Source organism: Nasonia vitripennis, chromosome 5 (genome assembly GCF_009193385.2).
Source record: "Nasonia vitripennis strain AsymCx chromosome 5, Nvit_psr_1.1, whole genome shotgun sequence".
Lineage (NCBI taxonomy): Eukaryota > Metazoa > Arthropoda > Insecta > Hymenoptera > Pteromalidae > Nasonia > Nasonia vitripennis.
The window spans coordinates 3,858,918-3,878,419 of record NC_045761.1 but is presented as its reverse complement, the minus strand read 5'-3'; the positions used below and the strand labels follow the sequence as shown (position 1 = coordinate 3,878,419).

The following is a 19,502-nucleotide window of genomic DNA, read 5'->3' as shown; positions in this document are numbered from 1 at the left end:
GCTCTGAAACTCGAATGATAATGGCAGTTGATTATATGGCGTATTATATAGTATTGATTATCATTTGGATATTTATTGAGTCAAAGCAAAGTCTTGCCAGACACGGAATTTATCTACTACTTGCGCAAACATATGCCTTTTTGGGACTATCTTGTGTGTACACTTCGGTTGCCTTTCTTTTTATTTTTACTGCAAGATTATTGGGCATTTGTCTCTTGATTATGTCAAAATCGTAGACGTTTAATAAGCTTATTATCTACCGCAGACGATGTCGGAAATTTCAGTTGAGAATATACAATTGCGCATTATTTTCATTTTTATCATCTTTATTTTCAATATTTCTCCTTACATTTATTTACAAAGTACAAAAAGATCACTCCCGATGCGAAATATTCGCTACAGTTATTCTACGTGTACTGTGATAGACTTACGCGCTGAGCACCCAAAAATTTGAACGAACAGTCACGGAATGTCACTCTCAGCAAAGTTTCGTACATATTATACTTCATTTTGCGAGTGAGAAAAAAAATTAAAAATCACATTGAACCCCTTGCCAGAGCACCTTTTCTAGTCCTGCGTTCAAAACATAAGCTATCAGCCTTTTATTAAAAATTGAACGTCCACTAAGAATTAGTCGTATAAATATATTATAAATAAATAAATAAATAATTCATCGATTAGAGTATTAAACGCCAGCCAGGCGGCAATAAATAAAAGTAATAATGCAGGTATGAGTCGGTATACTGTAGCGGATCGACGATTCGAAAATAATTCTCGCACACCGATCCGGATTTACGTCGCGTAGTGAGGTAAGACATCTCGCGTTATGTCCGCGGAGCAATGCTCGCTGTCGAAGCGTATATAATCAAAAACGGAAAAAATGGCAATGATACGGTGGATGATGAGTCGTCAGGGAGAGCTTGCGAAAAAGCTCAAGCGGCTGGACTGACGGCGAAGCCACCGGGAGGTGGCCGGAGCATCGAGCGTGTTGCCGAGGACAGCTTCTGCGAGACCAGGTGAGCGATGTGCGACGAGCGCTTCCAGACGAACTCGCGCGTCCTGTCGTGGTCGTCGGCGCTCTCTATGCGCATCTAAAAACAAAGAGAGAGTATTATTACTTTTCGACGATTTCGTTCATTGAATGAAAAAAAAATGTGTACAAAGTGGCTTTTAATTTACGAAGCTTTTAACCGCGCGTAATTTGATTGAATTCTTGTGTTCTGCTGCGCGTTTATTTCATCCGATAAATGATAATGCATTATACAAACACGAGGACAAGGGATAGCACTTTTAATAACGACGGGATGTCCGACTCATCAGCAGCACTGGAAATTAAAAAAATCTCGTTACCTGCTTCGGCTGGAGAACTCGGATGGAGTGCAGAGTGGCAGCTCCGCCGTGATAGACTCTCAGACTGAGTCTACCAGACATCTCCGCGGTGGTAGCGGTAGCGCTACGCACTTCCTTCCTCGTGGATCTGCCGAATTCCTTCTCGACCTTGAGTACCAGCGGACCCAGATTGAATTTGGTCCTAATGGTCGTGTGGTCGCTCATCATGTTGACCGACACGTCGCCCGAGCGCTTCAGCGACGAGAGACCGTAGAGGGTAGCCTTCGCCTTGGAGCGCGGCTTCTTAACCGGCGCCGCAGTCGTTGCCTGCGCCTTCACCTGTGTTATTGCGTTCGCAGAAACTGTCAGTCGAGAGATCCTATCTAGCCCCGTTGTTTTGTCCGAAGTAATGACTAAAGTAGGCGCGTTTTGCTACCGCACGAATTACCCTGTAATAAATATACCTTGTTAGTCGATGCGGCGGGCTTCCTGGTTTTCGTTCCGGTCTTTGTCGGCGCCCTGGTCTTGTTTTTCTTCCTTTTGGAGCTGGTGCTGGTGCCGGAGCCGCGATTGCTCGACGTAGCGGAAACTTCGTTTGACACCAATCTCGTGGCCAACTCGGGGGCGATGGACGTCGGCGAAGCCTCGGTTTGCGGCGGTGGGCTCAGAGTCGTCACTCCAACTTTCGGCTCCTGTGGAAATTCACAGCGGTTGCTTTGACACTGTTTGCGCTGTGCTGATAGTGGCTTAGTCGTATACAAAATGAATTTCCCGTTACACCTCGACACCCATGCTAGACGTGACGAGCCGACAAACGAGTTGTCGCGATAATTGATACTCGCGCGCATAATGCTCGCATCCCGGAAGCGACGGAGAACGTGGATAAAAGCTCGCCTATAATCAAAGTGAAAACGAACCTCGGTAAACATGGGCTCGGTGCTGCTGCTGACGTTCACGGCTGGCTCCTGGATCCCGTCCTCGTTTCTCGGCGCCATGGCCATCTGGGGGGTCGTCCTGGCGTGCTTGCTCTTGCTCTTGCTGCTCTTCCTCCTCTTGCTCTTCTTGCTCGAGCTCTTCTTGCTCGAGGTGGTCTTGTTCTTGTTCTTGTTGGTGGTCGTCGGGTTGACCAGCTTCACCGTCACGGGGTCGTACTTGTCCTTGAGAATCCGGTTGATGCGTCCGAGAATAGTGTCGACGAAACGGTTGTACTTGGCCACGTAGATGGCCGAGACGTCGTTCGGCGCGCTCACCATTGCTCCTGGTATAGAGAAGAGTTTTTGTTTTCGGAGGGAACGAATTTTTCATTTCTTTTTTTTTTTGTCGAGATCGATGAGTGTGCAGGAATGCGGAGGATTGGACTTTTTTTCGAATCGATCGTAAAAAAAGCGAGGAAGGAAAGTCGAGCGCTCGAAGATCGGCAATATGGTCCATCACGATGAGCATAGTATAGGCTCGGAGCTGAGCAATCATCGACAAGCCGGGCAATCGCGCGTAATGGAGCTCGCAGCCGATAGTCCCGGGTAATTCAATTATCGCGGCTGCAGCTGGCCATACGGACACACGTTGTTACACCATTGCCGGTCTTCCCGCACTCAAGGGATTGGCTCTTCATTAACCGTGAGCGTCATAGTCCGGCGGGGGGAACGATGTACAGGTATATGCAGGAAGAGCACCTATGACCGGCCTTGAACCGACGACGTCGCAGGATCAGCGCGCGTTTCTCTTTCCCTCGTCCTTCCCGCGCGAGTGTGTGTGTGTGTGCGTGCGTGTGTATACGCACGTAACATTTACGCATATCGGCAACGCCCATATCCATACACGCATAGCTATAATATAGAAGTAACCTACTTTTACGCGGAGAGGAAGTAACGGCTTAACGGTATTAACCGGTACGCGTGAGCGTATACGCGGCGACGAAGTAACTGGTGGGCCGAGACGGGAGACTGCTCTTCCTTCTCGGCATCCTCTCTTCTTTCTTTCTCTCGCGCGAGAAACTGGGTCAGCCCGCGCTTCCTTCTCACCTACAGACCTACCTATATACTCTCTCGACAGAGCCGCGTCGCGCTTTCTGTAAACATTATCGTAAGCTTTTAAGTAGGTATACACGCGCACTCCTGCTTTTACGCGTAGGAATGCGATATCGATAAACATAAAGCACTTTCTTCCGCGGCGCGACGAACGAAGGCGAAATTTATGCGCGAAACACTTAAGGGCGCGGGACTTTCGTTTGGGAATTTTTCGCGACCGTATATGTGTGTATACTCGGCTCGAGAAGTTATCATCGCGCGGGATATACGAGAAGGGGAGTGGCTCATCGCGGAGAGATAAGTGGGTCAGGGTCGATTTCACGATCATCGATCGGTGCCGGGTCGACGGCCCCATTCCGATGAGCCACGGCCAAGGTGAAAGCCGCGAAAAAATGCCGACCCCCTGACCTCTTTATCCGCGCGAGAAACGACGAGCCTTTCGAGATGCGCGACGCGATCCCGTCTGGTTCAAGGCCAGGGCTGTATGATTATTTTCGTTTCAACTCTTAATATAGCTTATTGCTATACGTGGATTGGACTTTCGAGGAGCGGATTTTTTGTGCGTTATACATGATGGCTTCACCGGGATGACACCAAATTGAAAAATAAATTTTTGCGATGTCGATTTCATCGTGCGGTCATCAGCTCGGTTTTATGTTTTCATACTCCGCCGAGCTCGAAACGCCAAGGTGTATTACGCACTGTATATGGGGAGGGAAAATTATAGAAATTATACATAGTGGAGGAAGAGAAGGAGGAAAATGTTTACGGTGCCAGACACGCGTGCAGAGATTGTCCCAGCGGCTACTGATCCAGTAATTGTGTAAACTACAACTATACCATTACAGATTTACTAAACAAACTACTAGAACTACGACTACTTTTGCAGAAGAGCGATGAAATATGCAATGCGTGAGATGAGAAGTGAGATGATGATGAATGATATATAATAATGGGTATGATAGACATGAAAACATGAATGATGAAGATATAAGTGAAGCTCTCATGTAACGTGCCAGATTATAAAGTCTTATCATACAAATTTCATTTTTCTCTATGTATATAGTATTTAGTAGCAAAAGTCCATTGTTCCAGTCAATGTTGCAGGTAAGCCGCTTACTATGCATGTTTATAAGTTTATATAGCAGTCAACCGTCCACCGTCCACGTGCAATCTACTACATTAGGCGTATTAAACTGTCCACTACTTTTCAGAACAAACAATCGGTAGCTCAAGTGTCTCTCGTGATTTTTCTATTTTCGCGCGATTGTTTAACACATTTATAGTATGCTACGAACGATGCTACGAGTATATAATATGTATTATTATGTAAGCGGACGAACGATATAATTATAGCGATATCTATGATGAGTGAATGATCGTCTCGAGACAAGCATTAAAATACTACCAAGATCGGCACGTCACGCAAAGCACGCTCACTGATGTCGTAGTTTGTATAGTTTTTTTTGAAGAAAATAAAGAAAGACTCTGTCGTCAATGAGAATAATCGCCTGGGCATCTAAACAGTAACTGTTGCGTCTAGCACCGCGAGTCATTTTCCGAACTGGACGAGTTGTGAAGATTATATAAAATAACAAGACCAAACACAAGTATATTTGTTTTTTCGCAAAAACAATAAGTTATCTATATTTGTCATTTTATAAAAAAAAAGATATCAAGTCGAACAATTGTCTCTGTACAGTTTCGTTCTTTCTCTCATTTCGTATATCCTGGCGTGAATGAAACTCTCTGGTCTCTTCTTCGTCGTATAATATTATATAATAATAATTAAGCGTGTGTGTGTAAAAAAACGTGCGAGAATCCAATGAACAAGGAAGAAACAAGCATTCTTTTGATTGAAAGAGAAAAAAAAACAATAGTAACGAAAATGAAAAAAAAAGGATAAGAAGAAGATAACGAGCTCCGCAGCCTTATATATTTGTACGAAGCCTTAATACCGGAATGAAACGTGTCTAATCGGCGGCACTCGCTGACGCGCGCGCGCGGGGGGCGAGAAGAGAATCCGTCCTGTTTTCTCCTCCGCCTCGCGCACTTATATTTCTCTCCACAAACTCTCTCTTTCTCTCCCTCTCTGTCATTCCGTGGGCCTTTCTCTCTCTCCCTTTCTCTCCGCGCGTCCGCGTGCATCCGATGCGTCGCGTCGATCGCTCGTCTCCTCGAACTTGACCGTCGCATCCGCACGCGCTGCGAGTATAAGATAATTATACTCTCTTTTAACGGGCGCGTGATACTACACACGCATACGCAAATTAACATACAAGTTTGGTAAGAAAAGAGGCATTCGTGTGTACGTCGGCGCGTCTCGTCGAAATTTTTTCTGCGTCGTGTGTAAGGTATATATTATATACGTGACGCCGCCGATCCTCGTAAGGGCATTTTAATGCTTTCCTCGCGATCGTCGCTCAATATCGCCGTCACAGAGACAAAGAATTTCAAAAGTACATGTACGCGATCGCTCACGCTGCGGTTTTGCTCTTGTCGCCGCAATAGGTTTTCCAAGTGTATCGCGCCTGTGTGTGTGTGTATCTTTCAAATATAGGTGTTTATCGAACGAAAAAAAAGAAAAAAAAAAAGAGATGATAATACGATATAACGGTACCGTTCTTTCGCCACGCAATGAGGCTCTCGAAAGCAGCAATGATCTTTCCGAGTCTCGGAGCCTTTTTTTTCCTCGTCGAGTCGAGTCGAGAGTTCCTCGTCCAAGAATCCGATTTTTGCCGTCGCGCGTCGCGCTGCACATCACCGCCTGCGAAAGAGACTCTCCCGCTCTCTTCCGCCTCCGTTGAGCTCTTGCGATAATAAATAGATATCGTGGGATGCGAGTAGCGCATGCGATAATAAATAAATAAATAAATAAGTTAATAATGATAAATAATAAATAAATAAATAAAGGAGACTGTACGAGAGATTGGAGCTCAGCGGAGCAGCGGCGAAGTATATACATATGCATACGCACGTGTATAAATGTTATACGGCGCGCGCGTGTCCCGTTGTCTGCGGGCGCTCGCGTGCTCTATATAGTGTATAACATACATATGCGCGTATACGTCTTGAGCGACTCGTTTGCTTGTTGCTGCGGTTTTTGTTGTTGTATATAGCTGTTATGATAAACGGTTAAAATCGTTTGCGTGAGTGTGTATGTCATGCTCTCTAGTGCAGGCTGGCGGGCTGAGGCTTGAGGCTTTTGGCTGCTTTATTGGTCTGATGCTTGCGCGCGCGGTGGCCCTTGCGCGAGTGGTGCTTCTTGCTGGCGGCTGACGACTTGCTCGACGCACCAGCGGGCTTGAACTCACGTGCGGCGCGTCTCGCGGACGCGATATCGGCGAGTCCCTCGATCTCGTCGTCGTCGTCGTCGTCCTCCTCCTCCTCCTCCTCGTCGGCGGCGTCGTCGTCCTCGTCGTCGTCGTCGTCGTCACCGGTGATGTCGAGATCGACGTCTTCGTCGTCGTCGTCGTCGTCATCGTCATCGTCATCGTCGTCGTCGTCGTCGGAGCTGGCAGCGCCGGCCGCTGGGACGGCGTTCGAGACCTGCTGCACGAGCACGGGACTGGAGACCGACTCGGCACCTTCGATCGTCGCGTCGGCGACTGTTCCGGCGGCCTGGCCCTCGGGAAGGTCGTCCTCTTCGTAGGAGGCCGCGTCCTCGGCTGCCGAGCTGTCAACGTCGCTGACGGTAGCCGCGGCGTTGCCCAGCGAATCCTCGTTCAGATCGGCCTGCACGTTCGGTGGGATTACGGGCGAGTTGGCGGAAGCGGAGACTGGCTGGACGGCCGAGACTGCGGCACTGGCGGCGGGCTCAACGGCGTTCGTCTCATCGTCGTCGTCGTCGTCCTCGCCTGCAATGAAAATTCATACTTTTCCTTTAAAATTCGCTCATAAAAGGAATCCAGCGCGAGCAAGTAGAAAAGTTCCGGTTGTATCGGACACGCGCACGCCATTAAAATTCATGAAGTGGTGCGTGTGCGTGAATGCCCATATACGCGGAAATAACGGAAGCGCTTATACTCGCGTGAGGTTTACTAAAGCATCGGAGATTATACAAACGATCGCCGCGAAAAGGACTTGTTTTTTCCGTCGATTTATCGGTCCCGCTTCTCCCAGCCGAGGAATCTGTGTCAATCGACCCGACGGATATCCTCGCGTGCACAGACGGATAAAGTATATATACGGAAATTCCTCGACGCGTGGATTATGATAATTCGGAATTTAAAGAGCGCGGCCGCGGAGAGCTCGAAACTTCGTGTCCCGTTAGAAATCCGTGGCCGCCGCCGCTGGAGCAGGTATATAACGGAATTCGCGCATGTCGCGCGACCCCCGGAAAAGTTGAGTCGAAGAGAAGAAAAAAGTAACTAACGACCGCGCGCGCACACGCGTGTAATATTTTAGCCGAGGAGACAACCGTGCGAGAAAGAGCCGTTACCGGCCTTGTGTGTGAGCAGCGTCGTGTTATTATTATTCCTCGCTCCGCAGCCACGGCGACTTAGCTGTATATGCCTCTGCGCCGCTCATATTCACAGTTACTTATTCTCCTGCACTGTCTCGCCTTTATGCAGTTCATCGCGCCGCGCGGCTAATTACTGTGCGTGACTCTATTGTTTCGACTTTAGGTTTCCTCATTAAAATTGTACGGGCGTCGAGGAAGCGATTGGATGAAAGAAATTCTAATGTAAACGAAAAATTAATTAGTCATTGGCCTCGCGCGCGGGTTATAGTCCCGGGTTGATTTCGTGCGAGTTTAGCGCCTCTCCCATAAACGAGCTCCGCGCATGAATAATTCAGCGACGTAATCGATATCCCATTGAAATTTCCGATAACTAGGTCAACGCTCGACTACTGTTACAATGGCGCGAATACCTGATCATCATTTATATGTAAATATAGCAAAGAAGCTGAGCACGCTTACCTCCGAGAACCTCGTCGATGAACCTCTCGAGGTAGTCGTCATCTTCGTCGTCATCATCCTCATCATCGTCGTCGTCGTCGTCCTCTCCGGTGATGTCGAGGTCGACGTCGTCATCATCGTCGTCATCATCGTCGTCGTCGTCGGAACTGGCGGCAGGTGCGGCAGCCGCGGGGGCGGCTTGCCTCGATTGCTGGGCCGACTGGACTTTGCTCGTCTTGGGCAGCGGCGTCGCCAGGGCGCCCATCGCCAGGCAGCACAAGAGTGCCAGCACCACCACCAACTTCATGTCTCTCTGGAAAAAGAATGCCGAAAATTCGGGCCTGTTATATGGACTGTGTGAGTATCGCGCGCAGCAGTGCTCTACTTTCGGCGCTAACTGTACATCTCGAGCGAGCGCTTGCGATCACAGCTTGGCTTTGTTTTTTTTTATTTGAAAAAATTGAAATTTCGAAGAGTGCACTATCGGTCACAAGTACTTCGCGATATCCCCGTACTCGCGCTTCTTACACCAGATAAGAGTACTTATAGTTGCACTGATCCGATTACTCGACTTATTAGCGGGGCACACTTTGGCCCGACGATGCGGCCAACACGTAACGACGAAACACTCACCCTTTATTGGTAAAAGGATGCGAAGGGGTAATGCGCACAATCCTCGACGGAGAGAAATAGAGAGAGAGAGAGAGGGAGTCTCGTCTCGGGACCTTCCTTGGCGAGGCGAGAGTGTGAAACGAAGACGAAGCGCCGGCCGATCAGTCTTTTATACCGGCGACCACCACCTCTCTTCTCGCGTGCTTCTTCTCTTCCGCTCTCCTTCGGACTCGCTCGCGCGCGCAGGTGCTCCGTGCGTTCCTCCGGAGGGCCTTAGGCCGATCGTATTGTAGACTCTCCAACCTGGGCCACGTGGAGAGAGCCGTACACACGCGGTTTTTCACTTGTTAGCGCATTGTTCGCGACGAGTGCGGGAGTTTTTATCTTCGACACGTTTCTGCCGAGGAAGTTGGCCAATGAATATGGAATCTCTTTTATCTCGTCGTTCTGGCTCGACTGCGATGCGCTTGTTATTCCTTGTACGTACGCGGCTGGACTGATTAACCCTAATTGTCGATAATGTTTGTATGTGCCGAATCCACATTTAGTATACCTTCTTACTTTTATCGACTGTGGATATGTTAAATCGGTGAAAGTACCGAGCCGGATCCTTATCTGCCTCATCACCGCCTCGTACATCAATCAGAACCATCGCGCTTCCTTCTAAAAAACTCAATTTTCGATGAATGAACGCACATCATCGTCGAGCATCCCAGCAACAAAAAGTCTATTTTCGCTTTTTCTCTCTCGTTGAAACATCATCGAATCGAGTTGAGCATCGTCGTCGTCGTCGACGACAGAGCGCCTGCTTATACAGCTATATCAGTATGAGCGAGCGATTGACAGTGTATTTGTATTTGTACAAGCAGTGAGTTCGACTACGCCCGGCTCTACCGTTACTCCACGCACACACGCGTATACGCTCGCATTAGCATAATTGGCATGCGCGGGATCGACAGCCGCGAGTATGCGTGGATCTCGAGAGAAACCACGAGTATAATACACATACATATACGCGGCGCCGAGAAAAAGGACTAAACAGCCTTCCGCTAAGTGGGAGGCTTCAAAAGCACGGCTGTACACACAAGTACAGTTTGCTCTCGAAACAAAAAGGGAAGAAGATGAAGCCTGAAAGTGAAGCATCGATCGTGCGCGCGGGGCCGGAATATGGGATTTGGTGTCAGTATGCGCCGGGGAAGTAGTCCGCGTGCGAGTGGGGCCCCGGCTCTCTGATAGGTACTCGCGCGCGGTCCCCGCCGAGGAATTAGTAATCAGGATATGCGAGTGACCAGAGTGAGTAAACGCCGACGCGTTCACTCGCGCGCGCATTCTTCGCCATCATTCATTATTCATCGGCGGGACTCGAATTTTATTTTATATATGCGTATAAAGAGAGGCCGCCGGCCCCGAAATACAGTCACACATGCAAGCGAGCGCCTATGTATCCGTGAGGATTTCATTAGATTTGGACCAGACAGGTTTTTTATTCGCCGCTATGCGCGCACACCCGTGATACAGAGGAATTTCGACGATCCTCTTATTCTTTCGATCAACTGGACTCTCGTTTTTTTTCGCTTCGTTATATTCCGAGACGCCGCGGCTATGTGTTCTACGCAGTCATCGATTCGGAACGAATGATCGTGTGTATTGATATAAAAAAAGAGGGCCCTGTACACATTTTCATGTATCGTCGGTTTCCACTGTTTACTCTTCACGAAGTGAGCGTGAGAAAGGGAAAAGCGTCGCGATCGAAAACTTTCTTTGGCCGTATAATGAAACTGCATTATTTCTACGGATAATGAGATCCTCGGTTACATCAACTGCCCATCAGGGGAGCTTTAATCACCCCCGCGGGTGATTTACAATCGGACTTTTCTTTCAGATGAAAAACACATTCAGGTTGCAAATTGCCGGAACAAAGAAACTCAGAGCTTTGCTCGAAATTAGATTTATTTTGCGAAGCCGTGTCGAATTTCGAATTCTACAGAAAGACTCCGTGAAAACTTTTGTCACAGAGAAGTAGGAAAAAAGTCCGCGCGCGTTGTGTGTTAACGATAGCCAATAAGGTCCGTTTGGAAAGTTGGAAAACATGCCACCGCCCAAGTGTATTTTCGCACTCGGCGAATCGGCCTTTGTACACCTATTTACTTGTCGGTGCTATAAAAAAAAAAGGAAATAGAGTATCCAGCTCTAGTTAGTCTCGTCTTCGTGCGCCTTCTTGAGCATCGACTTGTTCTTCGCGTGAATCCTGAGCTCGGCTCCCGGCGGTCGATAGATACCGCTGAACGGCTGCATGTTGAGGTCGACCTGCCGGTAGTACTGAGCGATCCGATTCTCGGTGCTGAACGACTCCGGCCACTTGACGTACACTGGAAAAACGAGTCATATAGATGCACTTAACACTTAACACTCACGTGCACAATTACGAGAGACTATTACGTTTCCTCGTAATATCGTACGAGGGGAAAACTAAGCGATCCCTTTCCCGGTCGTTTACCTTTATGATGAATGAACAGGTGGATCCAGAGAGAGAGCGAGATGCCCATTAGCACGACGCCGATGATGCATTTCCAATCCGAATTGGGCGCCTGCAGTTCCGAGAACGTCTGACGAAAGCTTGCTCTGTACAAACACTTTTTCTCGCCGATCGTGAGTTTTCTCCAGTCGCCACGCTCCTTCTCGCGCAGCGCCTGTGTGTGCATGCGTTTATACATGTACCGATATATTTGTGTCAGTTATACACGGCGGGAGAAACGTAGAATCGCGTCAGTTTTAGTCAACAACAATCGTCTAATGACTTTTTCAATAAACGAGTCGACGGTATGGACAGAAATGTGGTCGGTTGGATTCTATAAAAATCATGATAAGATACATCGAAAAACGAGTTTAAATGACCATGTCCTCTTTTACCCCGTGTTACGGTACGCCAAAAATGCCTGCGCCGACCGTTATAACGACTTTAGGGGGTTAGAATTAAATCAGCATTTTAAATTAGTATCCGATACACCAATAAATTATCGGTAAGCGCGAGTGAAGATCGGCTTTTTTCACTGACACATCTTAGAACTTGGGCATCGGAAAGATTTCACAGTAGTGTCGTATAGACGCGTATACAGAATCAATTAACGATTGAAATATCGATATGTAGGTTATAATACCATTAGCTCGGGTGTACACTCGCGATAGCGTATCGCTGGAAAGGGATAATCCCACGAGTCGATGTACGTAGGGTTGCCGTTCATGCCGTGACAAACGATCTCCCGGTTGCCTATTATTCTCCTATGCGGATCGTCGTCGCATCTCGCCTCGTAATTGCTGTTTCTGCGACTTGGCCCTTGAGGTGATGCGAATCGATGCAGTAGTCCCCGCAGTCCGCACTGCCGGAGTATCGGCTTCGATCCAATCAGCATTTCACAGCTTACTTAGGTGTATCTCTATCTCACGCAGATTTCCTTCGCGGATTATTGTTGGCCTTGATTATTTGGGAGGTTAGTCAACGTGAGACTGTAACCGATGCTTCAGATTGGAGCAACTTCAGTGTCGTCTATGATCATGCGTGTGATACAGGATCTGGATCTGGAAGGACTGCAGGTTGATGAAAGGTGATGGTAAGCAAAAATAAAAGTGAAGCTTGCGTGAAAAAGTAAAATTCTTCTTGTATATATTTAGAAATTTCACATATTTGCCGAGATTAAAAAAGTTTGACTTATGCCCGCAGTGATAATTCGAGTGTCTGTAGGAGCAGCCGGTCTACCTACATTCTCAAAACTCAAAACGGAGACGCGCAAGAATTCAGCGTTCAAATGAATTGTAAATCAGCAACCTTCAGTCTTACTGAAACCGAAAACTTTCACCGTCACAAAACTTTCTCTCACCCGAAAAAAGCATCATCAGGCATTGCCCTACTCATCAACCCTTTGACGTATATAATCGTTCGACGAAAATCCATGAATCATTAGCATAGCTTATTAAAATTACCTTGCCATTTTAAAAATCTGTGCCAATATATAATTAAAAGATTCGATATCCGTCGCCCATCAATTATCGAGAATTCGGAGAATATCGTACCATGCATAATATCTTCTCTGCTCGATCGCAGGTAATTATGAGAAGATTAAACACAAAATACATGAAAAAAATTCATTATTGTAATTACCTATTTTCAGAAAATGGCTAAGTTAAAATTTTTTACCAAATTGGCAAACAAGCGCAAACCACAAACCTCGATAAAGTTCAATCAGCCCCCAGCGACGAATGGGAAGTATATCGAGCAGGCTACATTTTCAGCCGATGCTCGCATTTTTTTCCTACACGCAAACAGCTGAGCGTCGCCCAAGAAAAATCCCTGCAGTACCGACACAGGTCCCCGCAGCTGCACAGCGCCTCGCGCGGGTGGCTCATCGGACTTTTTGTGTAGCATCAGCTGCGCACCGCAGCAGTGCAAGCGCGTGTGTGCGAGGGTCGATGGCCAAGATGGCATCGCACTGATACAATCCACGTTCGTTGCTCTATCTCCCTTCCTCGCTGCAGGCGATTATTAGCGCGCTAATAAGTGGTGGATTGTGTACCTGAATTAACGTTGCCGCGGCTACTCTTCGCGCATCGATCGACGTCCTAGCGAAGGCTCGTCGGCTGCTACTTACAAGTATAACATTGTCTGCTCGAGAAATTGAACTGGTGCAGTTTATACCTTCCGAAGAGACGCCATAATTGCTGGACTGCGGCTGCAGGTAGACGCGGCCGAAGATTGAATTGTACATACCCTACTACGATGCAGTTGGGAATTGTTGTCTAATCAGGGAAAATTGGACGAGACGGAGTTGATCTGTGTATGCATTCAGTATAGTGTACACAAGAGGAGTATAATCGTAAGTATCGTGCTCACCTCTGATACAGGTTATTTTTGACCCTGCGGGCATCGATTGCTTTAGAACTGAAATAGGTGCTTTATAACTGAGAAATTTTATTAATAAAATAAATGTTGTACATGGAAAACAGACATACCTATTTGCCATACTGTCGTAGACTCTGCTTTTTATTATTTCATCAGCACACGTCGACGAATAGCTGTTTATTAAATATTTCAAAATTGCATCCTTGACCTTTTTTTTGACAGAAAATTTTCTCCGTATAGTGTCGAGTAGTTTATTAATACACCAATTCAATCATTGCAGGTCGTACTCGAGGCAACGATCGGAATAATTGAATCGCCGTCACATATCGTTTTTAAGGTGAATATTTATTACCTACTGAAACTCATCAGTCTTTCAATAAAGTGATTACTGTAACACGAATTATGTATTAGTAATCGAAAGACTTGGATTTAATTGCATATTTAATCAAATTATAGGGAATTCAATTGCTGCTCTTGTTACAGATACATATGGAAAAAGTACATTGGAACAACCTTGCACCGTCATTTATTCAAAACATTAAATAGTATACAGCATAGTCTAAAACAATGAAGACGGGTCAAGTGAGTAAAAATAGACGAATCTCAAGTATATTTTCGAACGCGACCTTGTGAAGATAATAAAGCTTCCATCCACGTCGTCGGGGCGACGTCAAACACAGCAATAAATATAACGCATCTAGTCAGTATTTCGTAAAAGCAATTAAACGACTCATCGATAGCGATTTGTGATACATATTTGTATAGATATAGTTCTTTGTAAATACGCACGAGCGTGCCGAGCCGATCAGAGAAGGAGGCTGCGGTTGCAAAGAGATTTTGACGACTTTTACAGTGATCAATGGTGCCTAATAATAACTGAATAGCATAAGAAGGATGTTTCGGTACATTTGGTCCCTGATCAGCTGGTACCTGCGGCCATTCATCAAATGGATTCTGCGCCACACCACCCACATGTGTGAGCTGCAGAGAATATGCTACGGCGAGCCTTCCGGAGCACCTCGAACCTACGCCGTCGAGTACTCCCTGAGGCTTTCTCGGAACCCCGACATCAAGTCTCTGCTCTCGTACCTGGACGACATCGCGAATCAGCGGGGGATAACCGTGAGGTCCGAGCGGGTAATGTTGGAGGAGGCCATCAGGACTGTGCTGATAACGAAGAAGATCAACCCCACAGCCCATCCGGACTTTGCCAAGGCGTTCGGCAAATGCGTCGAGCTGATCTGGGGCTACAGGCAGCTCTGCGTCGAGTGCGAGGAGCTGAGGCAGACGCCTTACGACTCGGAAAACCAGGCGCACGAGGGTCTGCTGCTGAAGCTCTGGGACCTGCTGATGCCGTACGACCCGCTTGAGGCGAGGATCACCAAGCAGTGGCAGGACATCGGCTTCCAAGGCGACGACCCCAAGACCGACTTCCGCGGCATGGGCATGCTCGGACTGGAGAATCTGGTTTACTTCGCCAAGGAGTATCCCAGTGCCGCGACCCACGTGCTCTCGCATTCGATGCATCCGAGGTATGGTTACGCCTTTGCCATCGTCGGCATCAATTTGACGAGTATGGCTCTGAGACTTCTCAAGGATGGATCGGCCAAGACGCATATTTACAATTCCTCGAAAACTCTACCATCGATTCGTGCCTTTCATCAGTTCTACTGTTACCTCTTCTACGAGTTTGATGGATTCTGGATCGAATCCAAACCTAGCAATATTATGGAGTTCTCTTCCATCCAGGAAAAATTCGAGAACAATATCAGAATGGCCCTTGCCAATCCCTCGACTGTTTTTAGGATAAATTTATCAGTCGACAATATTTAGCATAAGTGCGAGGATTGCGTTTGAGGCGATTGCAACGATATTACTTTTCGTGAAATATTTCTGACAATTGGCCTTTTTACAAGATATTCTTGTTTTCATCTTTTTTTACTTCAAAATACTTTAAGCTTATGATGATCTCTTTCAAATAGGGAAAATTCGAAGAGAAATTCGATATTTTATCTATATACGAGTGTGGCACAATTTTGAAAGTTATTTTCTTTACCGATTTTTATGTGTAAATATTGATGTGCAAGGGTATGAAGTGTACGAGACGCTTGTTGTGTGTGGTGCTCGATTTTAATACATATTACGCATAGTGTGTCTTGTCATGTGATATAATTTTGCCGCTGCTATGAGCTCTGAGAATTTAATTTAAAGTTCCAAGACTTAATGAATACCTCTGACAGCATTCCTATATTTTTTACAAATTCGGGATGCACAATATTACAAAATAGTGTTATTTCTTTGATCATTGTCATTGTACAAAAATCAAGATTACATTTTAGAAAGAAAGAAGTGTAGTAACTTAAAGTGTAGATGTACAAAGAAAATATTCAATTTATTGCAAAAGTCATAGAAAACTAAGGGTATTAATTGCTGTTGGCCTATAGATTAGCAAGAACTCTTTTAAGAAACTCTATTTTATTGTATCAAATATAAAACTGAAATAGTTCTTAAAAACATGTTTGTATGGTCACTCTGTTTACACATATATACATTTTGCTGCTGAAGATATCTAATCACTTATTTGTTCTTCTTCTGCGGTGCTTCAGCCTTCTTTCTTAATTTACTAGCGACTGTCACAATTACCAACACACCAACAGTGATACTACCGAGTTTCATTATCCAAGGATTATCCTTTAATGTATGAGCTATCATTTGAGTAAAGTCATCACTGGAAGTAAGACAACAATCATTTGTAAAATATATATTACCCATGCTAATAAATGTTTTACAAACACAGAAACCTTCTTGTTAATTATTTGAGAAAATTTTCAATAAGCAAACTTACAATGGACTTTGGGGTACTGGAACTTTCTCCGCATGTGCATTTTTGTACCAGTCCTTGGCGAATGAAACAAAAGATTTGACATCGTACTTTGGAATCAAATAACGGTACATCTTTCCATGTCTAAACCTATTGAGAAATAACAAAAAATATGTTGTACTACATACAGCAAATATTTGATGAAGTTTGTGCATCAACATACAATATAAATTGAGGAACTTCGTATACACCAAATCTGCGAGCTGTGGAAGCTCCAGTGAGATACTTATTAACACGAGCAATATTTATCCTTTGCTTTAATTTAGCCCCTACAGCTTCCCATCTTGCTCCTAATCTTTGGCAATCAACACAGTCCGTGCTATAGCTGTTAAAAACATTTGCTTTTAGTTTCTGCTCAAGTGACTGCTGTGATGAAAGTGAAAAAGTTTACTTACAACATAACAAACCAATCTCCAGTCGTGGCACCACTGCTGGCTTGAGTTAAATGCTCGAAGGTATCATCCGTAAGTTCTTTAACGATTGGTTCTTTATTTTCTGTGAAAGTTGCTAAGATCTCCTCTCCATCATCCAATGGACCTTGTGAAATGAAGAACATTTGTCAAGACAGCAATTCTCATAAAGATACATATAATTCAAAACATCATTTTACCATCATATAAAAGAGGAATTCCCTGTCTGAAGAATATAACTTGAGGCTCCTTATCAGGACTGTACAACCTGAGCATTTGACTGTTGACAACCCGCACTACCCATGCTGATAAGGTATCAACCAAATCTTCTCTGACGTGAAGCAGCTGGTTTTCCACTTGATCACAGGCTTCGCAGTCTTTTTTGGCTGTGAAATGGCGATTTTATTGAAAATATTCACACTTTATTTACACGATTGGAGATAAATGAGGAAACTACTTGCGACTACAAAATTTATAATCGAAATGAAATGAAAACATTGAAATTTCTACGTGATAAAGAGATCGCGTTTTCAACGTATATATTCAAATAATAACGGATAACTTACTGAACAAAGTAACGACATATTTTTCTGTCTTTATGAGATTCAGCAGATCGTCGTCGCTGACTGTCTCGAGGGTCGCCGAGCTTACACTGGAGAAGAGACAGAGCACCGCAAAAATCGCTATTCGCAACATCTCCGTTTGTTAAAACTTGCAATTGTCCCAACTACTTGTAAAGGTACGAAGTTTATGTTTATCTTCTCTCACCGGCGACTCGGCGAGCTTTCCGCGACAGCTGGCGACACGTCGCATAAATTGATGTTATGCGCGATTTTCGAAAGTGCATGCGTGAAATTAGCTCACAGCCGATCGATATACGCGCATATCGAGGTTATCAGCTTGTGAGGGCGCTGCTTGTCCAGGGAGGGAATTTCAAATTGCCAATCATGTCCAATAAAGATAACAGCGTATGTTATTGATTTGTAAAACTAACAATATGGGTATTTATTAAATATTAATAAAAATAATCCGATACCCTTTTTCAAACTTCATTTATATTTTGATTTCATATATTTCATAGAACAATAGAATTTGAGTAGAATTTTTGCATACATAAAAAAACTCCTCGCAGCAATCCGATGGCAAGCGAAAGAAACGTGTTATGTATGCTAATAAATACGAGCTCCGGACACGTATTTCTCTGCTAATTAATAGACGCCCACGCGCGACTCTTGGTAATTCTATATTGGCAATTACAAAGATTCGAATTAACGTCCAACGCGTCCTAAAAGATGTCCTTATACTATAACGCGCCGCGCGCGCGTGGGCAGTTTCGCGAATTTATGTCGCTCGCGGCGCCCGGTCTGCCGTTAAAAATGACGCGATATAACGGCCGCGTTAATATTTCCGATCCACGGACTGTAGATCAGAGCGTGACTTTATAGCGCTTATAGGCCATCGTTCGGCAAATTATAGCGCGCATAATCAGGTCCTTTGCCACGCGTATATACTTTGATCATTATATTATGAGCGCCCTTTACGTGATCGCTTGAATGTATTTAATCGCCCGGCTTATATTTAATATAATTATACATAGTGATCACAGTTATATGTTCAACATAAATTGGCACTTGGCGATTAAGCGGCACAGATGCGTCATTTCGAATGAGAATTTGGTGATTAGTTGCGTTGTACTGGGTGGTAAATCTGAATAATATTATCCGCATATCTGATCTTTTTTTTTAAACAAGAAAATATTAAAAATGCAACACGCACAACTGTAAATATCGTCCACAGTCGGCTCGATCGATTTATTTATCAACAAATATATGCATTCGAATTCATGGTGGCCAGGCGCGGAAATGTTATTAATCGCATTAATGAGATTAATGTCTCCGCGTTGTTAAAAATTAACGTAAAATAAAATTACTCTCCGCGTGCGCACGGCTTTATACACCGATTATACAAAGCTTGTCGTTCGGGGCCCGTTCTCTCTCTCTCTCTCTCTCTTTCTCTCTCTCTCTCTCTCTCTCTCTCTCTCTCTCTCTTTCTCTCTCTTTTTTTTAATGCACTTTAGGGTTGCGATGAGCTCAATAATAATAATTTTTCAGTCTCTTTTGCGGTTCGAAACAAGCTTGTAACATTATAGCTATATATGTATAAAATACACCGCGCTAGGCTTTAATGCATGAAATAAGGATTTATATTCGCGGAAGCCATGAAATCATTTTTCGTACAGATAAATTCGCCATCGTTCTGAAAGAGTGCTTGATATACTATTAACTTGCGAGCTTTATGACGCTCGTCGGGCTAATGACAAAGGACATACTCTATCGAAATATTTCTTTTTAAAAGCTGCAATAATCGAGAATATGCAAATAGGTATTGGAATGCGTTGAGTATAATGTATTTTTTTTCACTCGCGCTTTCCCGCACAGAATAAGTA

General features: G+C 45.2%; 4 protein-coding genes across 11 annotated transcripts in view; 1 reads left to right on the top strand and 3 right to left on the bottom strand.

Moving 5' to 3' along the window:
• Window positions 1-308: 308 nt before the first annotated feature.
• Window positions 309-19,502, bottom strand: part of LOC100121893 (eisosome protein SEG2-like) — a 49,417-nt gene continuing 30,223 nt past the window's right edge. The window contains exons 1-7 of one of the 3 annotated variants that reach the window (XM_031932237.1): window positions 8,893-10,712; window positions 8,281-8,572; window positions 6,671-7,213; window positions 2,247-2,587; window positions 1,794-2,021; window positions 1,351-1,668; window positions 309-1,091 (exon numbers count right to left, since the gene is read on the bottom strand). In XM_031932237.1, the coding sequence (XP_031788097.1) occupies window positions 933-1,091; window positions 1,351-1,668; window positions 1,794-2,021; window positions 2,247-2,587; window positions 6,671-7,213; window positions 8,281-8,566 (1,875 nt within the window). In that variant the 5' untranslated portion in view covers window positions 8,567-8,572; window positions 8,893-10,712 and the 3' untranslated portion in view covers window positions 309-932. Of the gene's footprint in view, window positions 1,092-1,350; window positions 1,669-1,793; window positions 2,022-2,246; window positions 2,588-6,670; window positions 7,214-8,280; window positions 8,573-8,892; window positions 10,713-19,502 lie in introns of those variants that run through there. The other 2 variants (XM_031932236.2, XM_031932238.2) reach the window with 2 other exon arrangements.
• Window positions 10,804-13,185, bottom strand: LOC100121926. Of its 6 annotated transcripts, XM_032600343.1 has the most exons (5): window positions 13,094-13,140; window positions 12,850-12,956; window positions 12,030-12,456; window positions 11,369-11,561; window positions 10,804-11,240 (listed from the first exon to the last, which is right to left on the bottom strand). In XM_032600343.1, exons 3-5 carry the CDS (start codon window positions 12,279-12,281, stop codon window positions 11,062-11,064), a joined length of 624 nt encoding a protein of 207 aa, XP_032456234.1. In that variant the 5' UTR covers window positions 12,282-12,456; window positions 12,850-12,956; window positions 13,094-13,140; the 3' UTR covers window positions 10,804-11,061. The 6 variants fall into 6 exon arrangements, with proteins under 6 accessions (XP_032456234.1, XP_008209157.1, XP_001605535.1 ...); XM_008210935.3 differs by lacking the exon at window positions 12,850-12,956 and having other exon boundaries at window positions 13,094-13,185; XM_001605485.5 differs by lacking the exon at window positions 12,850-12,956 and having other exon boundaries at window positions 12,030-12,447; window positions 13,094-13,158.
• LOC100121943 (ELMO domain-containing protein 2) lies at window positions 13,288-16,462 on the top strand. The gene is made up of 3 exons (XM_003426981.5): window positions 13,288-13,739; window positions 14,046-14,102; window positions 14,249-16,462. The coding sequence occupies exon 3, from the start codon at window positions 14,660-14,662 to the stop codon at window positions 15,596-15,598; it is 939 nt and encodes a 312-aa protein (XP_003427029.1). The 5' UTR covers window positions 13,288-13,739; window positions 14,046-14,102; window positions 14,249-14,659; the 3' UTR covers window positions 15,599-16,462.
• On the bottom strand, window positions 16,221-18,273 carry LOC100121961. Its single transcript, XM_001605514.6, has 6 exons — window positions 17,623-18,273; window positions 17,257-17,442; window positions 17,042-17,183; window positions 16,810-16,971; window positions 16,611-16,736; window positions 16,221-16,493 (listed from the first exon to the last, which is right to left on the bottom strand). The coding sequence occupies exons 1-6, from the start codon at window positions 17,750-17,752 to the stop codon at window positions 16,343-16,345; spliced, it is 897 nt and encodes a 298-aa protein (XP_001605564.1). The 5' UTR covers window positions 17,753-18,273; the 3' UTR covers window positions 16,221-16,342.

Coding starts and splice junctions, on each gene's coding strand:
- LOC100121961 (XM_001605514.6), bottom strand. CDS start 17,752: ATGTTGCGAATAGCGATTTTTGCGGTGCTCTGTCTCTTCTCCAGTGTA. Junction 17,443..17,622: donor ATATGTCGTTACTTTGTTCA/GTAAGTTATCCG, acceptor GCCATTTCACAG/CCAAAAAAGACTGCGAAGCC. Junction 16,737..16,809: donor GAAGTTCCTCAATTTATATT/GTATGTTGATGC, acceptor ATTTCTCAATAG/GTTTAGACATGGAAAGATGT.
- LOC100121926 (XM_008210935.3), bottom strand. CDS start 12,281: ATGCTGATTGGATCGAAGCCGATACTCCGGCAGTGCGGACTGCGGGGA. Junction 11,562..12,029: donor AGTGTACACCCGAGCTAATG/GTATTATAACCT, acceptor ATGCACACACAG/GCGCTGCGCGAGAAGGAGCG. Junction 11,241..11,368: donor CCTGTTCATTCATCATAAAG/GTAAACGACCGG, acceptor TCGTTTTTCCAG/TGTACGTCAAGTGGCCGGAG.
- LOC100121943 (XM_003426981.5), top strand. CDS start 14,660: ATGTTTCGGTACATTTGGTCCCTGATCAGCTGGTACCTGCGGCCATTC.